Raw genomic sequence first — 27,524 nt, forward strand, 5'->3', positions numbered from 1 at the left:
GTGGACAACTCCCTGTTTCATTCTGCGGGACTTGCTTTGGTTGAGACCTCTGCGGATTAAAATTTTGCTGGCGTCCTTGCCTGTTTTCAGTAGGGGGATCACCCTGCATTTCCATACTCAACTCCCAGCTCGTCCAGCTGTTTAAATATTATCATGAAGATTCAGTCAAAGGCAAACGTAGTATATGATTTAGCGTTCCTAATGAAAATTTTTGCTGGGCAGGAATAGATCACTCAATATGTCACTCTAGAGGTTCTGGACAAATTGCGGATTAAAATAACTTGCGCGCCTCTTAGCATCAGTCAGGTTGTCAAACGTGTCTAAGATCCTATCTCCTTCTTCCCAGGAAGAATTTTCCCATTTGAAAATTCCTTTTGGAGATGAAAGCCCTTGATGAGTACATTAAGAACCCAAAAGGAAAGTTTCGCCACAGGTCAAGTTCCTGAGATATTGCGTGATATCGATGATGAGGAACTTTTCCCTTTCCCCCTATATTGCCTGAGAAAATAGCTTTATATCTCTGTTTGGCGATATTGTAGCTTCGTTTAGAAATGACATGTCTTCAGTCTCATCTTGTGGTACTTTTAATGCGGTTCAAAAAAATAAAGGACCAAATGACATGAAAGGAATTGAGTTAGAAGAATGAAATGTTCCACAAAAAGATGCGCCAATCGATCGACATGATATCTCAAAACGAAGCTACAATAACGCCAAACAGAGATATAAAGCTATTTTCTCAGGCAATACAGGGGGAAAAGCGAAAAGTTCCTGGCGAAATGTCCTTTTGCGAATTTTCCAGCCTCCAGACTTTGTGTTCCATTTTGTGTCACAGCGTAATTGATTAGCCAAGGTTTGAAACTTTACCGGAGGGACCGTATCAAAATCATTTGATAAGTAGAACGCCACTGACACTGTCCTATCGCACGACTTGTTTGATTGATACCTCAACTAATACGCGTGGATATGGCGAGGAGCGCTTTTTACGATTTTCGGCAAATGCATAGCTATTTTCGACGCTTGACAGGAGTAAAACCTCAAGGGTCTTTGGTATGGGCAATAAAAGCGAAATCGGTTTGTACGATTTACCTTTGCTACCATCCTTGCTTCGAATGCGGTGCCACACTGTCATTTTCCAAACATCGGGATGATAGGTGGATAACTTTGGTGCGATAATCAACTCCCGGTTCATCCCTGTCACTCCTGGAGTGCTCGACAAATTGTCGTTTAAAATAACTTGCGCACCACTTCGGATCAGTTAGCGCAATTTGCCAAATGTGACTAAAGGTCATATCCAGGGTACGTAAAAATAATTTATGAAACATTTGCAATCGTTTCGTATTTTCCATAGGAACAATACAAAACGAAACATAACCCACATTGACCGAACTCGCTGTTTTGTTTCGTTTTGTCTACATTCGTGAGTACGAACAATGCGAATAGCGAAAAGTTTTCAATTCCACAACAACAGATAGAAGACGAAAAAGTTCAAAACATACGAACGATTCATTGAATGATTAGTTTGGTAGTTGAAAAACATCAACAGTAGTATGTTCCAAGTATGTTGATGTTAGCTGACAGGGTTGTTAAGCAATCAAATGTGTGTGTGCCTGAGTGTGGCATTGATCATTTCGCACAGGAAGTGTTTGCCAAAAACTCTTTTTGTTTCGGTGGTGAATGAAACAACTCGGCAAAGCATAGCCGAAGTACATTTCAGTAAACGTACGGTTTTCGTATTTTTGCATTAAAAAGTTTGTGGTTTTGTTTTGTTTTGAGAGGCAAACGATTCAGAGAAACTGACAAATTTTTGACTTCGTGTGATTGGTACGATAATCGTTTTGTTTGTTTGCGATCATTAGTCATTTCTTCATTTTTCCCATTGTTCGCAAGGGCCGTTTTCCACAATTCGCCTATTCCGACCCCAATGATGCAACTCTTCAGATTATCTACATCTTCTTCCTTCTCTTCACCATGTCACTCCCGAGGTGCTCGACAAGTTGTTGATTAAAATAAGTTGGGAATCTCTTTGGATCAGTCAGCGTAACGTCACCAAACGTGACTGAGGTCATACCTTCCGTCTTCTTAGGGTCCGAGAGTGCCCACAGTTCACTTATTCCGGCTCAAATATTGCTTCAGATGGTCTTGTTTCACTTGTTCCGCTTGTGCTCACCGACCAACCTGTTAACTTCCAGTATCAACTCCCTGACTCTGGGATCACTGGTTTTGGCTCAACGAAGCTTATTGCTAATCCCGACGTCTCTGCTGAGAAATATGACCTCCCTTCGGCTATTCGACCAGAGAGCTAGGTGCCCATCGAGCGATTACATCAGTGCGCCCTTTCTGCTTCCCGACCATCAAAAGGGTGGATCAGTTCTCTGTGAAAATAGGCCATTATTTTCCTATAATTGATGAAAGTGCAGCGTTTAAAGGTGATGCATTCTATGAAAACAATTAAAGGGAGATGGTCACTAAGCTGATCCTCAGCGGGAAGTAAATTTCCGAGTGAACAAACCCCAAACATGGGGAAATGTTCCTACGGGGCTTCGACTTCTTGTATCTGAATTCCACATACACAATTAATTATAGAAAATGTAAACCTTGGTCGGAGGAGAGAGTGCTTGACAGCATCAAAGGCTTTTGACAAGTCGAGCGCCAAGACATTGTCCTATCGCACGGCTTTTTCTGGTAAAGTCCTCGACTAATATATGTGGACATGGCGTACAGCACTTTTGTAGTGGTGTGCTGCATACGGAACCCATGATGATGGTCGGCAAGAGGATAACAATTTCTTACTCTGGACAAGAGTAAAGCCTCAAAAGTCTTTGCTACGAGACCACCTTGTCCACTTTCCATACTTCGGATGCGATGTTGACAGCTAGCGACAGGTTGAGAACTTTGGTGAGATACTGAAATCACAGCTCAGAAAGTTGTTGCAGCATTACCATGGAGATTCCATCAGAACCCCCCGTCTTAGATGGTTCATCAGTTCAATTTGCATTTGAATTTAATCCTTCTTCACCAACTTTAATTTGCGACCTTCCCAAGGTGTTACAATACTGCTCACTATCTTCTCCATAGCGACAGTATGCGGGCTCAAGTACTACAATAATAGGTAAGCCTTAAACTCTCTGCAGATGATAGCTATTAACTCTCGCCCTTATAGGATGTTGTCAAAGAGTTTGTCGTTAACCATTGCCTCAATGGTTTCTGATAATCCTTATGTAGCATACCATACACTCACCTGTTGCCGTTGTATCTGCCAAAGGATTCAAAAGATAGTCTTCTCTTGACAAGATTTACCCGGGCCATTTGAAGATGGGGAGCTATTTTTCGTCTTTGTTGGTTTCAAAGTGTTCTGCTCTTTGGGAGATCTTATCCTCTTTGCCGCTTCTGAGGAAACTGAGAGAGAAACCTGCTATGTTTAGTTCAACCGCGCCTAGTACTTCCATAACTTCCGCCGTTTAGTGCCTGGCGGCAGCTTCATTCTGTTGTGAGCTTTGCAACGATCTCATTCTCACTTCGTCCACCATCTTGTTGACATCCTCTTTAGTGGGGATTTCCACTGCCCTTGTTTTGTATAGGGTTCGGACTCAGGATCGGTCCTAGTCTATGATGTTTGTTTCAAACGCCCTCTGATCTTCCTTACACACTTTATGTGACTACTTAGGTCCAATATCATGCGATATAATATATCCCTGAGACATTTACATACCATCATTTTTATACCCTCAGCCTTTAGGCTAAGGAGGGTATATACACTTTGATACGATGAAAATGTGCCTCATCGAAATAATGGTTTTAGACCCCAAGTATGTTTGGACGAAATGTGTTTCAGACAATTTGGAGTCGATCTAGCCATGTCCGTCCGTCTGTCTGTCCGTCTGTCTGTCTGTCCTGCTGGCTGGAGCGCACGATAACTCTCGAACGGATGAACCGATTCGGTTCAAATGTTGGCTTTCGTAATATTTTGCCCAAACTTAGTTTAAGTTCGAAGATGAGCTACATCGGTCCCCTCCTTCCGATACCTCCCCCACAAAAGTTCGAAAATGTTCGGAAAGTTTGTGCGCACGATAACTCTTGAAGGGAGTGACCGATTTGGTCTATACTTTGTATAGCGTAAACTTTCTACCAGAGTAATATGAGGTTCCAATATGGTCTTAATAGGTCCACTCCTTCGGGTACCTCCCACACAAAATTTCGGAAAAGTTCAGTTTAGGGCCATCTGTCGAACCGCTTTGATTTTTGTTTTAGCAACTTGTATTCACTGCCCTTCATACGACGGTACAAGTTCCATCAAGGGCAAGTCCATACTTCCTGAGAAAATAGCATGAAAGTTGCAAAAAAAAACCCCTATGACACCGTGTGAGGTGGTTAGAGCGCAAGATAACTCTCGAACGGATCTGAAGATTCGGTCCAAAATATGGCCTTAGTAATATTTTGTCCAAACATAGTTTAAGTTTGAAGATAAGCCATATCCGTCCACTCCTTCAGGTACCTTCCCCACAAAAGTTCAAAAATGTTCGGAAAAATTGTTCGTACGGTAACTCTTGAAGGGAGTGGCCGAATTGGTCTATACTTTACACATCCTAATATATCTACTAGATATAGATCAGGTTCAAATATGGACTATATTTGTCCACTCCATCCGGTACCTCCCACACAAAATTTTCGGATAAGTTCACTTTAAGACCTGATATTGAATCACTTTGATTTTTTTTGAAGCAACTTGCATTCGCTGCCTCATTTACGATGGTAAAAGTTTTTTAGGGGCAAGTCCATACTTCTTGAGCAAACAGCCCGATAAGTGTAAAAACCCCCTATGGCACCATATGTTGTGGCTGGAGATCCACATACATAACGGTCAATGTCGATCCATTCCTTTTAGTATCTCCTCCGCAAAACTTTTGATCTTTAATCCTAATCAACATTTTTGTCTGTTCAAACCACCAAAAATTTTTAAAACCCCTCAATACATACGTATTTTGGGAAAAAATTGTTTCAATATACACAGGCTGAGGGTATATCTCTGTCGGCAAAGTCGACTGATACTTTTTTACTTGTTTTATAAAATGTCTGTAATCTTATATTTTCTAACATTTTGTGTTTATTTTTAGTTGTCGACCTGGTTGGCAAGGCCCACTCTGCAATGAATGTGTTGTCTATCCCGGCTGTAAACATGGTTCTTGTTATGGCGAAGCTTGGAAATGTAAATGTGATACAAATTGGGGGGGCATTCTGTGTGATCAAGGTGAGTCATTAAATTGCACTTAAATTATGGAGTTAAACACAAATATCATGTGAACATAAATTGGAATTGCAATCGAAATTCCGTACATATACATATTTTGAATACAACAAACTACAAATGCAACATTGGCTGATTTAAGTTTAATATTTCACCACACACTGAAATTATGATTCACATTTACTATTTATTTCATGCATATGGATTTCTTTTTAATTTCCCTTCCCTTTTTTTGTTGACTAGATTTAAATTACTGCGGCACACATGAACCCTGTAAACATGGCGGCACTTGTGAGAATACAGCACCTGATCGCTTTCGTTGCACATGCGCCGAGGGTTTATCCGGTGAACGTTGTGAAATCATAGAGCATCCATGTGCAACACAACCATGTAAAAATGGTGGTACATGTTCGATAAAGGTAAGTAAAGACACGCACACACAGACAACTTACATATGAATACATGAAGTAACCTTGGTTGTTTGGCTAGTACCATAAACTGTCTAAATTTCGGAATATTTATATCATGGCATGCCGTGATACATTATTCTGTTTATGAAAATAAGTTTAAGCTGCAACAGAGAAGATGAGATTACACAAAGAAACGAAAATATCTTTGTTATCGTTGATTTTGTTTTAGACAAACCCCCCATAGCAGACATTAAAGAATCTAGAATGTCATAGGTTATGGAAAATACGTGATAGAGAATTCCTCTCATAACTTCTAGGTTGGTTATTGATGTTGTTTTCGATCTTTGAATTGTTTGTGGTTTGCTCGAATAATCGTTATTTTGTTTTGGATAATAATTTGTTAATCAATTTGTTATGGAATTTAATTCAATTTACATTAATTTCCTCTGTTGCTGTTGTTGTGGTCTAAACAGTGTATGGAGTGTAACTAATGTTTATTATGATTTAATGCATCAGATATTTTATATTGCATAAGTTTCTTGGCCTTCGAGAGAAGCACAGGACACAGGCACAGGACGTGAAATTCCTATTAGATATGAATATTGACTAGCTGCGGTCAAATTTCAACCCCGACTAGTTAAGCTGATCTTAAGGGAAGTCAATTTGCGAGTGACTATATGAAAGGTAGAGGTTAACTAGTTTCGGAGATATCAGTTCACCTAGGGAACTTTCTGTTACACTCGTCTTCGTGTTCCTATATTTCACATATGACTAGCATCCAAATGGTGGTCTGCTCGATGTCCTTAAACAGTGTGGAGTGCTAACCAGCATCAAAGGCTTTTGATTAGTCGAGCGCCACCAACGCTGTCTTATCGTACGGCTTGTTCTGGTTGAATCCTCGACTAATACGACTATGGTGTGCTATGACTGATGTGCTGCTTACGGAACCCATTCTGATGATCGGCAATTGTATACAATGTCTGATCCTGGGGAAGTGCAAAGCCTCAAAAGCCTTTGCTCGAGACCACCCTGCCCATTTTCCAGACTTCGGGCACGATGTAGACTGCCACTTTTTCCGCTTGTGCTCACCTGACACTGGGGTCGCTGGAGTTGGTTCGACGAAGGTTATCACGCTCACTTCCTAGTCCCCATGTCTCTGCGGGGAAATTGGTTCTCACATGGGGAATTCGATGAATACCAGAAGCTGAAGTAGTGATGATATCCAGGATTGTCCTCTCTACTACCCGATCATCAAAAGAAGATAATTGCATTCCACATGACTAATGAAATTGCGGGATTCAGAGGTGACGAAGTCGCGCGGTCTACTGATGGAGACATTTATAGGGACATGGTCTAACCCAACAGAACAAAAGGTTTTCAGGTGACGTCGGGGGAACTGTGACAAATTCTGTAGGAGTATCCTCATTACAGGGAAGGGTGCTTCTATAGACCTTTTCTGAAATAATGTGCTTGCAAAGACCCTTTCAGGAAGAATCGGTGCGTCAATAGACCCTTTTTGAAGAAATGGGTGGCTCTATAGACCCTTTCTACAAGAAAGGCTGTTTCTATACACCCTTTCTGCAAGAAAGGATGCTTCTATAGACCCTTTTATTCAAGTGAAGGGGTTTTTATAGTCCCTTTCTGAATGAAAGAAAGGGTGCTTCAATATACCTTTTCTCCAAAAAGGCTGCTTCTATAGACCCGTTCTTCAAGAAAGGATGCTTCTATAGACCCTTTCTTCAAGTAAGGGTGTTTCTATAGTCCCTTTCTGAAGGAAAATGTGCTTCCATAGCCCCTTTCTTAATTAAAGGGTGCTTTCATATTCCCTTTCTTAAGGAAAGGGTGCTTCTATAGTCCCTGTTTGAAGGAAAGGGTGCTTCTTGATTCCTTCTCTTAAGGAAAGGGTGCTTCTTGATTCCTTCTCTTAAGGAAAGGGTGCTTCTTGATTCCTTCTCTTAAGGAAAGGGTGCTTCTTGATTCCTTCTCTTAAGGAAAGGGTGCTTCTTGATTACTTCTCTTAAGGAAAGGGTGCTTCTTGATTCCTTCTCTTAAGGAAAGGGTGCTTCTTGATTCCTTCTCTTAAGGAAAGGGCGCTTTTATAGTCACTTTATGAAGGAAAGGGTGCTTCTATAGTCCCTTTCTGAAGGAAAGGGTGCTTCTATAGTCCCTTTCTGAAGGAAAGGATGCTTCTATAGTCCCTTTCTGAAGGAAAAGGTGCTTCTTGATTCCTTCTCTTAAGGAAAGGGTGCCTCTAAAGTCCCTTTCTGAAGAAAAAGGTGCCTCTAAAGTCCCTTTCTGAAGAAAAAGGTGCCTCTTGATTCCTTCTCTTAAGGAAAGGGTGCCTCTAAAGTCCCTTTCTGAAGGTAAAAGTGCTTCTATATCCCCTTTCTGAAGGAAATGGTGCTTCCATAGTCCCATTCTGAAGGACAGAGTGCTCCTATATCCCCTTTCTGAAGGAAAGTGTGCTTCTATAGTCCCTTTCTGAAAGAAAGGGTGCTTTTATAGTCCCTCTCTGAAGGAAAAAGTGCTTTTATAGTCCCTCTCTGAAGGAAAGGGAGCTTCTATAGTCCCTTTCTGAAGGAAAGGGTGCTTCTATATACCCCTTCTACAAGGAAGGGTGCTTCTATAGACCCCTTCTACATGAAAGGGTGCTTTTATAGACCCCTTCTACATGAAAGGGTGCTTTTATAGACCCCTGCTACAAGAAAGGGTGCTTTTATAGACCCCTTCTACAAGAAAGGTTGCTTTTATAGACCCCTTCTACAAGAAAGGGTGCTTTTATAGACCCCTTCTACAAGAAAGGATGCTTTTATAGACCCCTTCTACAAGAAAGGGTGCTTTTATAGACCCCTTCTACAAGAAATGGTGCTTTTATAGACCCCTTCTACAAGAAAGGGTGCTTTTATAGACCCCTTCTACAAGAAAGGTTGCTTTTATAGACCCCTTCTACAAGAAAGGGTGCTTTTATAGACCCCTTCTACAAGAAAGGATGCTTTTATAGACCCCTTCTACAAGAAAGGGTGCTTTTATAGACCCCTTCTACAAGAAATGGTGCTTTTATAGACCCCTTCTACAAGAAAGGGTGCTTTTATAGACCCCTTCTACAAGAAAGGGTGCTTTTATAGACCCCTTCTACAAGAAAGGGTGCTTTTATAGACCCTTTCTGAAAGAAAGGGTGCTTTTATAGTCCCTCTCTGAAGGAAAGGGTGCTTCTATAGTCCCTCTCTGAAGGAAAGGGTGCTTCTATAGTCCCTTTCTGAAGGAAAGGGTGCTTCTATAGTCCCTTTCTGAAAGAAAGGGTGCTTCTATAGTCCCTTTCTGAAAGAAAGGGTGCTTTTATAGTCCCTCTCTGAAGGAAAGGGTGCTTCTATAGTCCCCTTCTACAAGAAAGGGTGCTTTTATAGACCCCTTCTACAAGAAAGGGTGCTTTTATAGACTCCTTCTACAAGAAAGGGTGCTTTTATAGACCCCTTCTACAAGAAAGGGTGCTTTTATAGACCCCTTCTACAAGAAAGGGTGCTTTTATAGACCCCTTCTACAAGAAAGGGTGCTTTTATAGACCCCTTCTACAAGAAAGGGTGCTTTTATAGACCCCTTCTACAAAAAAAGGTGCTTTTATAGACCCCTTCTACAAGAAAGGGTGCTTTTATAGTCCCTCTCTGAAGGAAAGGGTGCTTTTATAGTCCCTCTCTGAAGGAAAGGGTGCTTCTATAGTCCCTCTCTGAAGGAAAGGGTGCTTCTATAGTCCCTTTCTGAAGGAAAGGGTGCTTCTATAGTCCCTTTCTTAAAGAAATGGTGCTTTTATAGTCCCTCTCTGAAGGAAAGGGTGCTTTTATAGTCCCTCTCTGAAGGAAAGGGTGCTTCTATAGTCCCTCTCTGAAGGAAAGGGTGCTTCTATAGTCCCTCTCTGAAGGAAAGGGTGCTTCTATAGTCCCTCTCTGAAGGAAAGGGTGCTTATATAGTCCCCTTCTACAAGAAAGGGTGGTTTTATAGACCCCTTCTACAAAAAAGGGTGCTTTTATAGACCCTTCTACAAGAAAGGGTGATTTTATAGACCCCTTCTACAAGAAAGGGTGCTTTTATAGACCCTTCTACAAAAAAGGGTGCTTTTATAGACCCCTTCTACAAGAAAGGGTGCTTTTATGGACCCCTTCTACAAGAAAGGGTGCTTTTATAGACCCCTTCTACAAGAAAGGGTGCTTCTATAGTCCCTTTCTGAAGGAAAGGGTGCTTCTATAGTCCCTTTCCAAAGGAAAGGTTGCTTCTATAGTCCCTTTCTGAAGGAAAGGATGCTTCTATAGTCCCTTTCTGAAGGAAAGGGTGCTTCTATAGTCCCTTTCTGAAGGAAAGGGAGCTTCTATAGTCCCTTTCTGAAGGAAAGGGTGCTTCTATATACCCCTTCTACAAGGAAGGGTGCTTCTATAGACCCCTTCTACATGAAAGGGTGCTTTTATAGACCCCTTCTACATGAAAGGGTGCTTTTATAGACCCCTGCTACAAGAAAGGGTGCTTTTATAGACCCCTTCTACAAGAAAGGTTGCTTTTATAGACCCCTTCTACAAGAAAGGGTGCTTTTATAGACCCCTTCTACAAGAAAGGTTGCTTTTATAGACCCCTTCTACAAGAAAGGGTGCTTTTATAGGGTGCTTCTATAGTCCCCTTCTACAAGAAAGGGTGCTTTTATAGACCCCTTCTACAAGAAAGGGTGCTTTTATAGACCCCTTCTACAAGAAAGGGTGCTTTTATAGACCCCTTCTACAAGAAAGGGTGCTTTTATAGACCCCTTCTACAAAAAAGGGTGCTTTTATAGACCCCTTCTACAAGAAAGGGTGCTTTTATAGACTCCTTCTACAAGAAAGGGTGCTTCTATAGTCCCTTTCTGAAGGAAAGGGTGCTTCTATAGTCCCTTTCTGAAAGAAAGGGTGCTTCTATAGTCCCTTTCTGAAAGAAAGGGTGCTTTTATAGTCCCTCTCTGAAGGAAAGGGTGCTTTTATAGTCCCTCTCTGAAGGAAAGGGTGCTTCTATAGTCCCTCTCTGAAGGAAAGGGTGCTTCTATAGTCCCTTTCTGAAGGAAAGGGTGCTTCTATAGTCCCTTTCTTAAAGAAATGGTGCTTTTATAGTCCCTCTCTGAAGGAAAGGGTGCTTTTATAGTCCCTCTCTGAAGGAAAGGGTGCTTCTATAGTCCCTCTCTGAAGGAAAGGGTGCTTCTATAGTCCCTCTCTGAAGGAAAGGGTGCTTCTATAGTCCCCTTCAACAAGAAAGGGTGGTTTTATAGACCCCTTCTACAAAAAAGGGTGCTTTTATAGACCCTTCTACAAGAAAGGGTGATTTTATAGACCCCTTCTACAAGAAAGGGTGCTTTTATAGACCCTTCTACAAGAAAGGGTGATTTTATAGACCCCTTCTACAAGAAAGGGTGCTTTTATAGACCCTTCTACAAAAAAGGGTGCTTTTATAGACCCCTTCTACAAGAAAGGGTGCTTTTATGGACCCCTTCTACAAGAAAGGGTGCTTTTATAGACCCCTTCTACAAGAAAGGGTGCTTCTATAGTCCCTTTCTGAAGGAAAGGGTGCTTCTATAGTCCCTTTCCGAAGGAAAGGTTGCTTCTATAGTCCCTTTCTGAAGGAAAGGATGCTTCTATAGTCCCTTTCTGAAGGAAAGGGTGCTTCTATAGTCCCTTTCTGAAGGAAAGGGAGCTTCTATAGTCCCTTTCTGAAGGAAAGGGTGCTTCTATATACCCCTTCTACAAGGAAGGGTGCTTCTATAGACCCCTTCTACATGAAAGGGTGCTTTTATAGACCCCATCTACATGAAAGGGTGCTTTTATAGACCCCTGCTACAAGAAAGGGTGCTTTTATAGACCCCTGCTACAAGAAAGGGTGCTTTTATAGACCCCTTCTACAAGAAAGGGTGCTTTTATAGACCCCTTCTACAAGAAAGGGTGCTTTTATAGACCCCTTCTACAAGAAAGGGTGCTTTTATAGACCCCTTCTACAAGAAAGGGTGCTTTTATAGACCCCTTCTACAAGAAAGGGTGCTTTTATAGACCCCTTCTACAAGAAAGGGTGCTTTTATAGACCCTTTCTGAAGGAAAGGGTGCTTCTATAGTCCCTTTCTGAAGGAAAGGGTGCTTTTATAGGCCCCTTCTACAAGAAAGGGTGCTTTTATAGACCCCTTCTACAAGAAAGGGTGCTTCTATAATCCCTTTCTGCAAGAAAGGGTTCTTCTATAGACCTTTCTACAAGAAAGGGTTCTTCTATAGACCTTTCTACAAGAAAGGGTTCTTCTATAGACCTTTCTACAAGAAAGGGTTCTTCTATAGACCCTTCCTACAAGACCCTTTCTGCGTCCCCCTTGAACGTTCAAAACGTAATGATAGGCTACATGCCATGCTAAGAGATCTTGGTTATGATCTCCAAATCTTCCAAAAACGGGCTTATATTTGGCCTGGATTATAGCTGTATATGACCTTGTGGAAAAGGTGTTGTTGAACTGCAGGAAAGTCTCATATTTTATATATGATAACCCCACAGAGAACTGGGGGAAGTCTCCCCGTAACCCTTCGTGGCAAAAAGTTTAGTTTAAGAGAAGGCCGGATACGTCCGTAAAAATGATTAGAACATATTATTTCTTTTATCACAAAATTATGCAGAATATTTTTATTGTTCTAACTAAAATATTATTTTAAAACTTATTCTTAAAATATTCCCAAATCGTGACTGAATCACCTAAAAAATCCCACCAAAGAAATTTCCCCCCTAAAAAAGCAGATAACTAATGGGTTTTGCCAGCTTATTACTGATTAGTCCATTAGCCGATATAAACTATGGCGGCTTCTCTCTCCACTCTCCATAAATGCCTAAGATTAGCATGTATATTAGTTCTCTTGCTCACATTTAACTATGTGTGCTACGCAAAAGAAGAAAGAAAGACACACAAAAAAAAAACATAAAAACCCAATTTGTAATAAGTAAATGTATGATAAACGTTAAGCTTTAGCGAATTGAACGTTTATTTTTATTTCCTTTCGGACAATTTGTGATCTCTTCAATTTAAGTCATTTTTTCGTTTGGTTTTGTTTTTTGTTACAGGAATCATCATCATCAGCAACAATGCGAAACAGTACTGCAATGCCATCATCGGTCGCATCATCTTCATCCTCATCGTATAGAGTTATGCGTGACTTGAGTTCAGCAATGGGGAAACCAGTTAATAGACGCAATTTGCCGTTGCTAGGATTAAATTCAGGATCACAATTATCATCAGCAGCATTGTTGTCATCAATATTGAATAGCTATGGCAATGGAACATCAGCTATGCTAACAACAACGAACGAATCCAACTATCATAATGGTTACAGCCATCCGTCGCATCATCAGCAGCAACAGCAGCAGCATCAACAAATTCCACCAGTTTCAGAATTCACTTGCGATTGTGTACCCGGTTGGACTGGTCCAACATGTGAAATAAGTAAGTGGATTTGATTTACTTTGATATTATTTTACATTTGTTTTCCTTTTCTTTCCCCCTCCCCTTTCCTGGTCTCTTCAAGTCAATTTTCGTGCAATCATTTCATTTTTTTTGAGACTGAGTATGTGTGTGCTTACGAAGTAAAGCATTTGCGTGTTATGCTGTGTGTTAATCTTTATATTTATTTGTAGTATACTCTTAAATGCACTAACAAAACAAGTGTTTGAAATTGAAAAAAAAATATTACATTGATTTTTTGGAACACTCTGTAATAGGAAATTGTAAATGCTGGAAAGAAACTCGCAATAGAAATGAAAAACAAATAACAACATATGATTTGGAAAAACCTATTAAACTTTCAAATGATGGCTGTTGGAAATGAAAATTGTATTCATAATTCCATTAAAAACTATTTTTATAACCATAACAGCTTCAAATCTCCATTAAAACGAGTTTAATTTGAAATTAAAGCATTTGTTTTGAATTAAAGCATTTCTTTTTTCACAATAAATTTTATTGGTAATTGCAGCATTTTCATGGTAGACTTAATGGCAAAATTTATCGTTTGTAAACAACATTTATTAAGACATTGATATTAACATTTGACAGATAAAAAAATTATCAGAGCAAAGAAAAGAAAGGTTTTTAAGAATATCTTTTGAGTTATTACCAGACTGCCTTTAACACCCGTTAAGGGTAGCGATGTAACATGCCCCGCTAAACACGTTCCTTTCATAATAACTATTAAAAGTAGGGTTTAGGTGTTGGGTTGGTAATCCACTCCTTTAAAGTTGGTGACCCCTACCAACGTTATAAGGACCATTATAATGGTCTGCATATACATATATATGCGATGGTGCACCTGGAATTTCCGGACTCTTAAACATCCCAAGGCTCACACCGTTGGATGAGAGAATTACCACAAACCTTATAAAAGCAAAGTTCTTTAATATCAGTCTTATCTAAGCCCACTCCCGATGATAAGATGGGTAGACCAAGCATATACATATTCTACGAACACCTATAGCTCTCAAAGATTAAGATTGTTCCAGGTGATCTTAACGCTAACATTAGAAGGGGAAATATATTTGATCCCACGGTAGGCAAGTTCTGTTTTCAACGCTCTGATCGATTTTGCAGCGGCAAAAACATAGCAGCAAGTTCCAACACTTCGACAAACACAAGGGTACGTCGATGTCCAGATGTATTGCAGTGTGCTCGATGTCCGATCAATTTGAAGAGCGAACATCGATGCGGACCATTTCCCTGTAGCAGCTAAGGTTAAAACTGGTCACAATATTACAACAAATACGCTGTCTTACACAAATACAGCAGATGGCGAAAGTCTAATCACCGTGTAAAAATTAGGTCCTAGAAACTACCAACAAATAAAAATCTATCAGTCGGCTTTTTCGACAGAGATATACCTGTGGCATAAAATAGGCAAACCCAGCATGGTTTATTTTTGGCAATACATTATTGTTGTAAAAATAACTGCGAGAACTTACCGCAATAAAGTTTGAAATTTATCTCAATCAAATCAAATTGATTGATGAACATTTTTAAATCTTGTGTGGGAGGTACTCGCAGGAATGGACCGATAAGAGAGAAATATTACGATGTGTATAGATTGGACCAATGTCTCCAGCTTCACTCCGGTTGATGAGAGAATTGCCACAATCCGTATAAAAGCAAAGTTTTTTAACATCAGTCTCATCTGCGCCCATGCCCCGATCGAAGAGAAAGATGAACAGACCGCTGCCCTGGCCATGACATTAGGTTTGTTATAGGAGATTTTAATGCTAAAATTGGGCGAGAAAATATCTTTGGTACCACGATTGGAAAGTTCAGTCTTCATGAGGTAACATCCGACAACGGTATGAGTCTGATCGATTTTGCAGCGACAACACCTCGACATACACAAGGCCACGTTGATATCCCCAGATGGGAAAACAAGAAACCAGATTGATCATGTTGTGATAGACGGAATATACTCGTCCAGTGTGTTAGATTTCTGATCGATTCGAGGAGCGAACATCGATGTGGACCATTTCCTTGTAGCAGCAAAGGTACACACTCGCCTTAATGTTGCAGCAAAAGTGCGATCTAACACAGGACGGAAGCTGGATGTCGAGAAGCTGCAAACACAACAGATAGCACAAACCTATTCCGCTAAACTGACTCACATGCTGGAAAACAGCACTCCTTGTCCCGATAATGTAGAAGCGCAGTGGCAAAGAATAGCCCACTCACTTCAAACTAAAAATCTATGGTACGATCTGGAGTGCCGTAACGCGACAAACAGAGCAAACCTGCATTCAGTAGCAACACGAAGAAAAATATCGGGAGAAGAGGAAAGAGGAGAAGCGTATTTTCAGAAGAAAAAACAAAGATCAAGAAAAACGTGAGCGTGAGTCCGAAAATTTTACCAGAGAGTAAAACACCAGACTGAAGGGTATGGTGCAGGCACATTCTCCTGCAAAGATCATGAAGGGAATCTGGTAAATGATACATATAGCGTACTGAGGATCTGGAAGGAGCATTTCATGAAGCTCTTAATATCGAATATGGGCGGCGATGAAGATACACCAAACCCAATCGCAAACGACGACGTTGAATGTCTTCCACCTAGCCAAAGCGAGTACATGACAGCAATTAATCGGCTGAAAAACAATAAAGCAGCAGGAGCTGATGGGCTCCCCGCCGAACTGTTCAAGACCGGTGGCAAAATGCTGATAAGGAGTATGCATCAGTTAATTACAGAAATTTGGCAGAAAGAGAACATACCCAACGATTGGAACCTCAGCCTCCTATGTCCCGTACACAAGAAAGGAGACAAGACCGTGTGTACAAATACAGAGGCATAAGTCTGCTCCCAATCGCATACAAAGTGCCGTCGAATGTACTGTATGAACGTTTAAAACCCATGGTCAATAACATAATCGGGTCATACCAATGTGGTTTTACACCTGGTAAATCGACAATTGAACAAATGTTCACACTGCGCCAAATACTAGAGAAGAATACGAAAGACAGATCGACACATACCACCTGTTCGTCGACTAGCCCAATTCGATCAAAGGTATTTCAAGCCATGTCTGAGTTTTGTACCTCTGCAAAACTTATAAGATTATGCAGGATGACATTGGCTAATACAAAATCAGCTGTTAAAGTAGGAACCTTTTGAAACAAAACGAGGTTTCAGTCTAGGTGACAGCCTATCGTGTTTATACCGATAGAGATAAAAATAGCACTAAATACAATAAGGATATAATGTTACTGGCCTACACAGACGATATTGATATAATAGGTTGATCAACTCGATCCGTAACAGCCACCTTTGCGAAAATTGAAAAAGAGTGCCAAACATGGGTGTGGCAGTCAACGGCCATAAGCAGAGTACGTAAAAATACTTTAAATAAAATTTCCAATCGTTTCGTTTCGTATTTTCCATAGGAACAATACAAAACGAAACATAACCCTCGTTGGCCGAGCTCGCTGTTTAGTTTCGTTTTGTTTACATTCGTGAGTACGAGCAAAACGAAAAGCGAAAAGTACTCAACTCCACAACAACAGATAGAAAACTAAATAGTACTTAACACATGTGAATAAATCAAAAACGTTTGGTGGTTGATAAAATTCACTGTGGTATGCTGATGCTAACTTATAGGGTTGTTAAGCAATCACATGTGTGTGTGTGTGTGTCTGAGTGTGTCATTGACCATAACGCACGGCAAACGTTTCCCAAAAATACTTGTCGTTTCGGTGGTGAATGAAACAACTTGGCAAAGCATAGCCGAAGTTACATTTCACCAATCGTACGGTTTCCATCTTTTTACGTTGAAAAGTTTGTGTTTTTGTTTTGGTTGTGAGAATGAAACGATTCAGAGAAGCTGAAAAGTTTGTGGCGTTGTGTGATTGGTGCGGGAATCGTTTTGTTTCTTTCCGTTCATTGGCCATAAGACAAAGTGTATGGTATTAACGCGCAAGATGTCCAGTAGACTCGGAAAACTGTTGATGTTCAGAACTACAATTTTGAGGTAGTATATAACTTTATTTACCTCGGACAACGTCAGTTTTGAAATCAAAAGGAGAATAATATTGGCCAACAGATGCTACTTTGGTCTAAGTAAACAGTTTATAAGTAAAACCACCTAGCGTCAAACAAAACTGAAACTACCCGTACTTATGTATGGATCTGAAGCAATGGTACTTGCGAAAGAAGATGAGGCAGAACTTGGTGTATTTGAGAGAAAAAATCTTCGAAAGATTTATGGACCAATATGCGTTGACGGTGAATACCGACGTCGTATGAACCTCGAGCTATACCAGCCGACCGACATCGATATAGTAAAACGTATCGAACTACAACGATTGCGTTGGCTTGGCCATGTCAGCAGGATGGATAAAGATGCCCCCGCCAAAAAGGCATTTGAATACGAGCCACTCGACGGTATACGCCCCAAGGGAAGGCCAAAACTCCGATGGAAAGACCAAGTTGACGAAGATATCACAAAACATGGCATCCAAAATTGGAGAAGTAAAGCAAAAGATCGGTGCGTTTGGAAATCTATTCTTAGTTCGGCTTATGGAACAAGACGTTCTGTTTAATATAAAAGCCTTCTAAAAAAAGAAAGAAATTAAAAGATTTGAAAGGCTTCGGCCAAATCAGATTCCGATGGGGTCCATATTCGAACATAATCTAAGTTTGGAAAAAAAATACGAATGGCAATGTTATGACCAAATCGGTTAATCAGTTCTCGAGTTATCGTGCGTTTCATACATACGGAAGCACATGGCAAAATCGACTCCAAATTGTCTGAAACTAATTTCGCCCAAACAAACTTGGGGTTTAAAATCAATATGTCTATGGAGCACATGTTCATTACATAAAAGTGTGTATATCCTCGTTGACTTAAAGCCTGATGGTACCATTAGGAGTGTCAAAAGGCTACTGAAGAGAAGACTGCGACATATTGTCCAACCCTGGAATCATTAGCAATACAAAGCGACTAGAAAAGATATGAGAAGTAAAGAAAGATCAGGAAAAACGTGAGCGAGAGAAACTCGGGAGCTTCAGGAGCCAGAATGAAGTCCGCAAATTTTAGCCTAGTTCAACCCTAGACTGAGATTTATATTGCAGACCCATTCTCCTGAAACTTCTCTACGAGTAGTGTCGTAAGACACGCTGTTCGCCCTCGGTGATAAACAGTAGGTCCCATATCATTGATTTGAGAAAAGCAATGAACGCAAACAAACGAAACGATTCTCGTACCACTCCACAAAGTCACAAACCTTTTTTGCTGAATCGTTTCGTTCTCATAACAAAACAAAACCACAAACTTTTCAACTGAACAAGAACAACACTGTACGATTGCTGAAATGTACTTCGGATATGCTCTTCCAAGTAGTTTTATTCACGAACGAAACAGAATGAATCGTTTTCAAACGTTTGCTATGTGCAATGATCAATGGCACATTCAGATACACACACACACATTTGATCCTCCACAAAGTCACAAACCTTTTTTTCTGAATCGTTTCGATCTCATAACAAAACAAAACCACAAACTTTTCAACTGAACAACAACAACACTGTACGATTGCTGAAATGTACTTCGGATATGCTCTTCCAAGTAGTTTTATTCACGAACGAAACAGAATGAATCGTTTTCAAACGTTTGCTATGTGCAATGATCAATGGCACATTCAGATACACACAAACACACATTTGATTGCTAACCATCCCAATAAGCTAACACAACATACTTGGAATATACTGCGGTGGATGTTTCAATCAACCACCAAATGTTTGAGTTGTTGTGAAGTTGAGAACTTTTCATTTTTCGTTTTGTTCGCACTCACGAATGTAAACAATACAAAACTAAACAGCGAGTTCGGTCAACTTGGGTTGTGTTTCGTTTTGTTTTCTTCTTATGGAAAATACGGAACGAAACGTTTGCAACCGTTTCATAAAGTTCATAAAATTTGACTATAGAAATCGAACGCAACGATTGGAGCCTCAGTCTGCTATGTCACGTCAACATAAAAGGGGACAATACGGTTTGTGCCAACTGCAAAGGCATTTTTCTCCATCCTTCGTCCTGAATATTAAACTTCGAAATTTGGACAGAGAAAACTTCCGGTCGACAGACAATTCGAAATGCTTACATACATCCGATTTGGTTGGAAATTTGTTTAATAGGATGCACAAAAATATTGTTTACGTCAAAAATGGTTATAACGGGGACTTCTGATTCATAGGAAACTCGAAATGTCAAATTATAGCTAATGTGGCTAAAACCTTTAAAATACTTGAAATATGTTAGTACCCTTATGTGGAGAATATGCTGGATTTAACTCAAAGGGAAACAATTGACACCTGTTTTTTTAGCACAACCGTCAAAAAAACTGACATCGATTTTTTAAAACCACCCTAATGAAGAATGTGCTAAAAGACTGACCTATGTAAATAATTTTTGGTGGGGGTATTCTGGTTCATAGAGAACACGAAACAGATAATTCTGTAATATCAAAAATTACCGTTATGACAACACGTAGACCGATTTACCAGAAGAGTGTCTTAGCAAAGTTCTCAACCTGTCCACTCACATCGAATAAGAATGTTAATAAATGTAAATCGTATATACCAATTTCCCATTTGTCGCCGTGGCAAAGACCCTCGAGGCTTTCTTTACTACTCCCCAACATCAGAAATAGTAAGTAGCACATCACTACAACATAGATGCTCGCCATCTCCACAGATATTAGTCGAGGACCCAACAATAACAAGCAGTGCGATATGACAGTGTTTATGGCGCTCGACCTGTCAAAAGCCTTCTATACGGTCAAGCCTTCCATACTGTTTGAAGACATCGTGCAGACTGACTACCCTCCGGCCAAGTTTAAAACGTCGAATAATCAATTATACAAGAAGTTGAAGCCCAGTAGAGATTAAATACTTCATTCTGCCACTCCAGACGTCATTGATAACGTTACGTATTTATGAGATGAGCATAGAATGGAGCACAGAGTGAAAAAGGGAGTGAACAAGTAAAAAAGTATCAGTCAGCTTTGCTGACAGATGTATACCCTCAGCCTGTGTATATTAAAACAATTTTTCCCAAAAAGCATATGTATTTAGGGGGTTTTAAACATTTTGGTTGTATGAACCGACAAACATGTTGATTAGGATTAAAGATAAAAGGTTTTGCGGAGGAGATACTTAAAGGAATGGATCGACATTGACCATTATGGAAGTGGATCTCCAGCCACTACATATGGTGCCATAGGTGGTGTTTACACCCTCCGGCTGTTTGATCAAAAAGTTGGACTTGCCCCTGAAAAAACTTTTACCATCGTAATTGAGGCAGCGAATGTAAGTTGCTTCAACAAAAATCAACGTGATTCGATTGCAGGTCTTAAAGTGAACTTATCCGAAATTTTGTGTGGGAGGTACCGGGTGGAGTGGGGGAGGTACCTGAAGGAGTGGACCGATACAGCTTATCTTTGAACTTAAACTATGTTTGGACAAAATATTACTAAGGCCAAATTTTGGGCCGAATCGGCAGATCTGTTCGAGAGTTATCTTGCGCTCCAACCACCTCAAACGGTTGTCACAGGGTTTTTTTCTGCAACTTTGGATCTATTTTCTCAGGAAGTGTGGACTTGCCCCTGATGAAACTTGTACCGTCGTAGAGGGGGCAGTGAATACAAGTTGCTAAAACAAAAATCAAAGCGAGTTGAGAGCAGGTCCTAAACTGAACTTATCCCAACTTTTGTGTCGGAGGTACCCGAAGGATTGGACCGATTGAGTCCATATTGGAAACTCATCTAGGTCTGGTAGACATTTCACGATTTGCAAAGTATGGACCAAATCGGTTATTTCCTTTAAGAGTTATCGTACGTACAAATTTTCCGAACATTTTCAAACTTTTGTGGGGGAGGTACCGGAAGGAGTGGACCGATATAACCCATCTTCGAACTTAAACTAGGTTTGGACAAAATATTACGATAGCTAAATTTTAGATCGAATCGATTGATCCGTTCGAGAGTTATCGTGTGCTCCAGCCAGCCAGACAGACATTGCTCAATCGACTCCAAATTGTCTGAAACGCATTTCGTCCAAACATACTTGGGGTCTAAAACCATTATTTCGATGAGGCACATTTTGCCCGTATGGAAGTGTATATACCCTCGTTAGCATAAATGCTGAGGGTATAAAAAGGGAGTTCCCCAACGTGGGTGATATCTCCCCAACCCTTTAACATCTACCTTTACTGTATTTAACCGCTTGGGTTCGGATACCTTCCCTATTTGATTGATCTTTTCCGCGCGAAGAATATGCAAATATCAACCATTAAGCCTACGGTCACTCGACCCACCAGAGCACTGCGGGTATGAACACGGAGTTGAAAGTCCGGGTGGATGGTATAAGAATTCCGACTACAAACTATCCCGTGATTCTGAAGGTTATATTTGACAGTGTGTTCATGTCGTCTGCGAATGCCACAGCTATTATCAACAAGCTGAGATATATAAACAAGGTTCTCAAGTCCCTAGCCGGCAGCATTTGAGGTGCAAACAAGAAAACCTCATTGACCACATATTTTTTGAATCGACTCCAAATTGTCTGAAACGGATTTCGTCCTAACCATTATTTCCACGAGGAGCATTTTTGTCGTAAGCTTAAAGGCTGAGGGTGTAAAGTGTCAATAAAAGAATAATGACCAACTTCCAAAGATGCCCAAATTATGAACCAGATTCTAGGAAGGACTAATGATTCCTCACAAAATTTAAATGCGCATAACTGTGGCAACATAAATATCATAAAAAGTCGCACTAGAATCTCTATGTTCACGTTTGTGTCTTAAATCTTTCGTTACGATCTATGACTACTTTACCACTACTTGGTGGTAGTGAACACTATCTACATACCGAAATGTCTTCCTTTATCTCTTCATTTTCAATGAAATAAATGCATTTCAAGAATAATGCAAACAAATCAACAGAAATCAATGGTCTATTGCCACAACAACTTCTGTTATGCCGGTCAAGCAAACACACACACAAACTCTCTTTCTCTGCCCTCAAGCATATCCACCTTCGTTTTGTGCACTTTACTTAGCTAATTGTGTTTACTTTGTGATCACGCAACAGATACAAATGAAAATGATTTTCAATGACTGTGAGAGAATCCGAACACCGCCGTCAACAAACAGTTGGCAAACACACGAAGATTTCTACAAAATTGATAAAAGTGTCTCCAGTCGTTTTAAAAACATCACTCAAACGGACGTCAACATCATCAATGGGGCTGGTGGTGGTGGTTGTTGTTGACTTGCGTATCTCCAGCGGGTTTTGTAATTTTGTTGCACCCAAAAGATGCTGCACTTGAAAAGGAGAAAACGGCCACACTAACGGCCACATTTTGTGTAAATCTCTTAAGAAAAACAAAATGCACAACAAGCCAAAGCCGAGACAGTCAAATCCCATAAATAAACCATTATTTTTTCCAAAGAGTTTTATGCATTTTTTCATATTATTTGTATAAATGTATGTGTGTGTTGAATGGTTGTATAGCTATTTCCATGGCAACCATACTCTTTGTTTCTTACTTTTTTATTCTGTAGCCAAACAAACCAACAACGTTTAACATTCGTTTTGATCTTGTTTTCCAGATATCGATGAATGTGCCGGTGGACCTTGCGAGCATGGTGGCACTTGTATTGATCTAATCGGCGGTTTCCGTTGTGTTTGTCCCGCCGAATGGACAGGCGATGTATGTCAAATGGATGTAAACGAATGCGAAATGAGTTATCCTCCACCATCTCAACAAAAGACCGGGCCAGCCTCCTCCTCTGCTGTACCACATGCAGGAACATCGACAGCTTTTGCCAGTTCAAGTACTTCATCATCATCCTCTTCCTCAACGGCATTGATTGCGGCCCTTGCCACGGCAGCAGCAGTGGGCAATTTTACATTGTCCAACAATAACAACAACATGATGGGACCCTGCGTGAATGCCCGCCAATGCATTAATCTACCCGGTTCGTTTTCATGCGTTTGCCTTGAGGGTTGGGGTGGTCCAACGTGTGCCACCGATTTCGATGATTGCGTGGGCCAATGCAAAAACGGTGCCACTTGCCGAGATTTGGTTAATGATTATCGCTGTTTGTGTGCAACTGGCTTTACAGGTATGTACCGATCAACGATCGACCGGCATTGCAAATCGAGTGCGAGTTCACAATCATAGACATGGAGGTTTAATCAAATAAACATTTTTTTGGTTTTGGTGTGCCGTCGGTGTGTACGGAACAAGTGTAGATCATTTTACCAGTTCAGTTGGTTATCGGTGTGACGATTTTGTTTGTTTGACTTGCGTTTTTTCGTTAATGTTTTTATTTTGTGGAGGACTTTAAATGCCATAGTGGCACATTTGCCTTGGAGGGGATAACGACAAAAAATTTTTGTGTGTTGGCGTTTTAGACGTTTGTGTTACACTTTAACCGGATTCCATTTGTTTTTGGGGCTGTGAAACTAAATCTTAAATTTTGAGAAAATATTTGTAGTTGATTTAAATTTTGTTTGGTTCGATTAAGTAATACTTGTTTTGGAAACTTGAATTATCGTTTTAGGCGAATTTAAATATGCAATAGAGTGCAGTATGCTAGGCAAGGGCAAGTATTTTCCAATATGGCTTCATTAAGATGTAAAAACAAAATAATGAGAAAATAATGCAAACTCTGCACGATGGGGCCAATGGCAGGTTTTTGAGGCAAAAAGTCATTTTTTCAAGTCAGCGATTGAAATCAAATAATATCGGAATTATATTCTTAACACTTTCAAACCTCCAAAACCAAAAAATTACAATCTGGCAACGACCCACGGCGACATGCCATGCTGTCAAAGATGTCATAATTATGATTCCGTTTATTTCTGACATTCAGTCGTAATTAAACAATTTAAGTATTTTGGCGCCAAAACCTGATCTGTTGATATTATCTATTTTTTAAAAATGGAAAATACGGGTAATGGTATGTAAATTAAAATTATTGTTAAAACTGTAAATGTAATATTAGATGTGGTCAATAATTTGTTGTGTTAGTAAGGGATGATTTTTGATGTAGTCTGTGGTATCGTCCATGTGTTCTTTGGAGTAGAACTTTCGACTTCAGGGTGCTTTCTCGTAAAAATATGTATCTGGTGAAAGGTGACAATGTCGGCTAACAGATTTTGAAAAGAATTTTTGCGTATACTTGCGAATAAAAAAATTATCAACTTCCAGATTTGGAATATTTTTAATTTTTGGTTGGAAAATCAGCGAAAACCTAAACTCCTTATAGAATGGATTTCTGCAAAATTTAATCGAGGTGTCAAAGACAACATCATGACGGAAGTTAAAAAGCAAATTTATAATATTTGTGCACGCCTTAACCAAAAATGGATAAAAAATTGGAGGTCAAAAAGTCGTGTATTACAATTTGAAAGCTTATGGTTAGCTAGCGACACAGTATTTATGCTAGAACAAGGTAATGATAAAAAGAAGAGAGGGCGCCCTAATGTGGGTTATAGTGAAGGAAGAAAACTTGCTTCGGAAGTCTGCTATGAACACGGCAACAGTACCAAACCCTTGATTCATGCCGCCACTGCTTCGGCCAATTTGTCAAAAGAAAAATATTTAAACTATGTTCTCAAGGAAGTTCGGTATCAACCAACTAAATTGAGAAAACAATTAACTTCGACAGAGAATTTATGGACGATATATCCAAATCTGAACCGACTTCAATATGATGTCTCAATAATGTTTTCTAGACCAAATTCCGTCTCTCACTTTAAATTTCATCACAATTGGACATATATAGCGTGATTGCTGCACGAAATACCTAAAATCTGGTGAAAATATATATGGGAGCTATATCCAAATCTGAACCGATTTCGATATAATTTGGCATCCTTTTTTTCTAGACGTAATTTCGTCACACTTTTTAAGTTTCATCGAAATTGGACAGAATTTGCGTGTTTGTTGCACCAAATACCTAAAATCGGGTGAAAATATATATGGGACCTATATCCAAATCTGAACCGATTTCAATATAATTTAGCAAACATATTTCTAGACCAAATCCTGTCGCACGTTTTAAATTTCTTCGAAATTGGACAGAAATTGTGTGTTTGTTGCACGAAATACCTCAAATCGGGCGAAAATATATAAGGGAGCTATATCCAAATCTGAAACGATTTCAAAATAACTTGGCAAACTTATTTCCAGTCCGAATTCCGCAACATATTACAAATATCATCATAATTGGACAGAATTTTCGTGTTTGGTCCATCAATTACTCGAAATCGGGCGAACATATATATGAGAGCTATATTTATATATGAACCGATATCAACCATATTTGGCAGATTAGCTTCTAGGCCGATTATAAACATCTGCACGAAATTTTGAAGGTCTAGCATGCCCCTGTGATTTTTTGCCTCAAAAACATATCATCGGCCCCATCGTGCTCTGAATGAATAGAATTTTGCGAGTTTGTAGGGAACTTTGGAAAATAAAGTCTACTACAATGGCTTTCCATACCAAGTTAATGCCTTGGGAGACTAAGAATTTTGTTTGAAGGAAGTATTGAAATGGGAGAATTGTTGGAAAAAGAAATCGCTACTATAAAATTAACGATAATACCCTTCAACATAGTATGGAGGGTATACTCGAGTACTTTTCTCCCTAGGCAGATCAATGATGGGTTACATCGGCCTACGTTTTGCTATCGCCCCCATATAACAGCACTACCTGCAATCTGGAAACCAACCAAAGTTCTTAACATATGTACATTTATTGGTATAGCCCCACATAACAGTACCACCCGATTTCCGGTATTTTAAGGATTTTAGCTACAGTTTCAAACCGAACTAAACTTGAGGTTACAGTGGTTCAAAATACGTGGAATCTTTACGTATAGTAATGTGGGCCGGTACTATACCAAATCATTGGCATATATTAAAAAGAGTCTATACAAGAACCCTTTCTTTCAGGGGGTTATGTAAGCATAATTTCTTTCAGAAATGGTCTATGGAAACACCCTTTCTTTCAGAAAGGGTCTATAGAAGCACCCATTATTTCAGAAAGGGTCTATGGAAAAACCCTTTCTTTCAGAAAGGGTCTATAGAAGCACCCATTATTTCAGAAAGGGTCTATGGAAACACCCTTTCTTTTAGAAAGGGTCTATAGAAGCACCCATTATTTCAGAAAGGGTCTATAGAAGCACCCATTATTTCAGAAAGGGGCTATAGAAGCACCCATTATTTCAGAAAGGGTCTATAGAAGCACCCATTATTTCAGAAAGGGTCTATAGAAGCACCCATTATTTCAGAAAGGGTCTATAGAAGCACCCATTATTTCAGAAAGGGTCTATAGAAGCACCCATTATTTCTGAAAGGGTCTATAAAAGCACCCTATTTTCAGAAAGTTTGTACGGAAGCACCCTTTCTTTCAGAAAGGAGCTATTGATAGGTCTATGGAAGCACCCTTTCCTACAGAAAGGGTCTATGGAAGCAGCCTTTCTTTCTGAAATGGTCTATAGAAGCATCCTATTTTCAGAAAGGTTCTATGGAAGCACCTTTTCCTTCAATAAGGGTCTATGGAAGCACCCTCTCTTTCAAAAAGGGTCTATGGAAGCACCCTCTCTTTCAGAAAGGATCTATGGAAGCACCCTTTCTTTCAGAAGGATCTATAGAAGCACCCTTTATTTCTGAAAGGGTTTATATAAGCACCCTATTTTCAGAAAGTTTGTATGGAAGCACCCTTTCTTTCAGAAAGTAGATATTGATAGGTCTATGGAAGCACCCTTTCCTTCAGAAAGGGTCTATGGAAGCACCCTTTCCTTCAGAAAGGGTCTATGGAAGCACCCTTTCCTTCAGAAAGGGTCTATGGAAGCACCCTTTCCTTCAGAAAGGGTCTATGGAGCACCCTTTCCTTCAGGAAGGGTATATGGAAGCACCCTTTCCTTCAGAAAGCGTCTATGGAAGAACCCTTTCCTTCAGAAAAGGTCTATGGAAGCACCCTTTCCTTCAGAAAGGGTCTATGGAAGCACCCTTTCCTTCCGGAAGCACCTTTTTTCAGAAAGATTATACGGAAGCACCCTTTCTTTCAGGAATGATCTATGGAAGCACGCTTCCTTTCAGAAAGGGTCCTTGGAAACAACCTTTCTGTCAGAAAGGGTCTATGGAAGCACCTTTTCTTTCAAAAATGGTCAATCGAAGCAACCTTTCTTTCAGAAAGAGCCTATGAAATCTCCCTTTTTTCCGAAAGTGTATATGGAAACACCCATTCTCTTAGAAAGGGTATACGAAAGCAACCTTTCTTTCAGAAATGGTCTACTAAAGCATTTGCACACTA

General features: G+C 40.0%; 1 protein-coding gene across 3 annotated transcripts in view; it reads left to right on the plus strand.

Annotated features, from left to right (window-relative positions):
- The window catches only part of Ser (protein serrate), a 164,452-nt gene that overhangs the window by 66,579 nt on the left and 70,349 nt on the right, over positions 1 to 27,524 (plus strand). For all 3 annotated transcript variants that reach the window (XM_073962343.1, XM_073962344.1, XM_073962342.1), the window contains exons 7-10: positions 5,112 to 5,245; positions 5,486 to 5,661; positions 12,745 to 13,123; positions 22,804 to 23,319. In XM_073962343.1, coding sequence (XP_073818444.1) covers positions 5,112 to 5,245; positions 5,486 to 5,661; positions 12,745 to 13,123; positions 22,804 to 23,319 — 1,205 coding nt within the window. The remainder of the gene's footprint in view (positions 1 to 5,111; positions 5,246 to 5,485; positions 5,662 to 12,744; positions 13,124 to 22,803; positions 23,320 to 27,524) is intronic.

This window comes from Musca autumnalis, unplaced genomic scaffold (genome assembly GCF_047663935.1).
Source record: "Musca autumnalis isolate F117 unplaced genomic scaffold, ASM4766393v1 scaffold_1, whole genome shotgun sequence".
NCBI lineage: Eukaryota > Metazoa > Arthropoda > Insecta > Diptera > Muscidae > Musca > Musca autumnalis.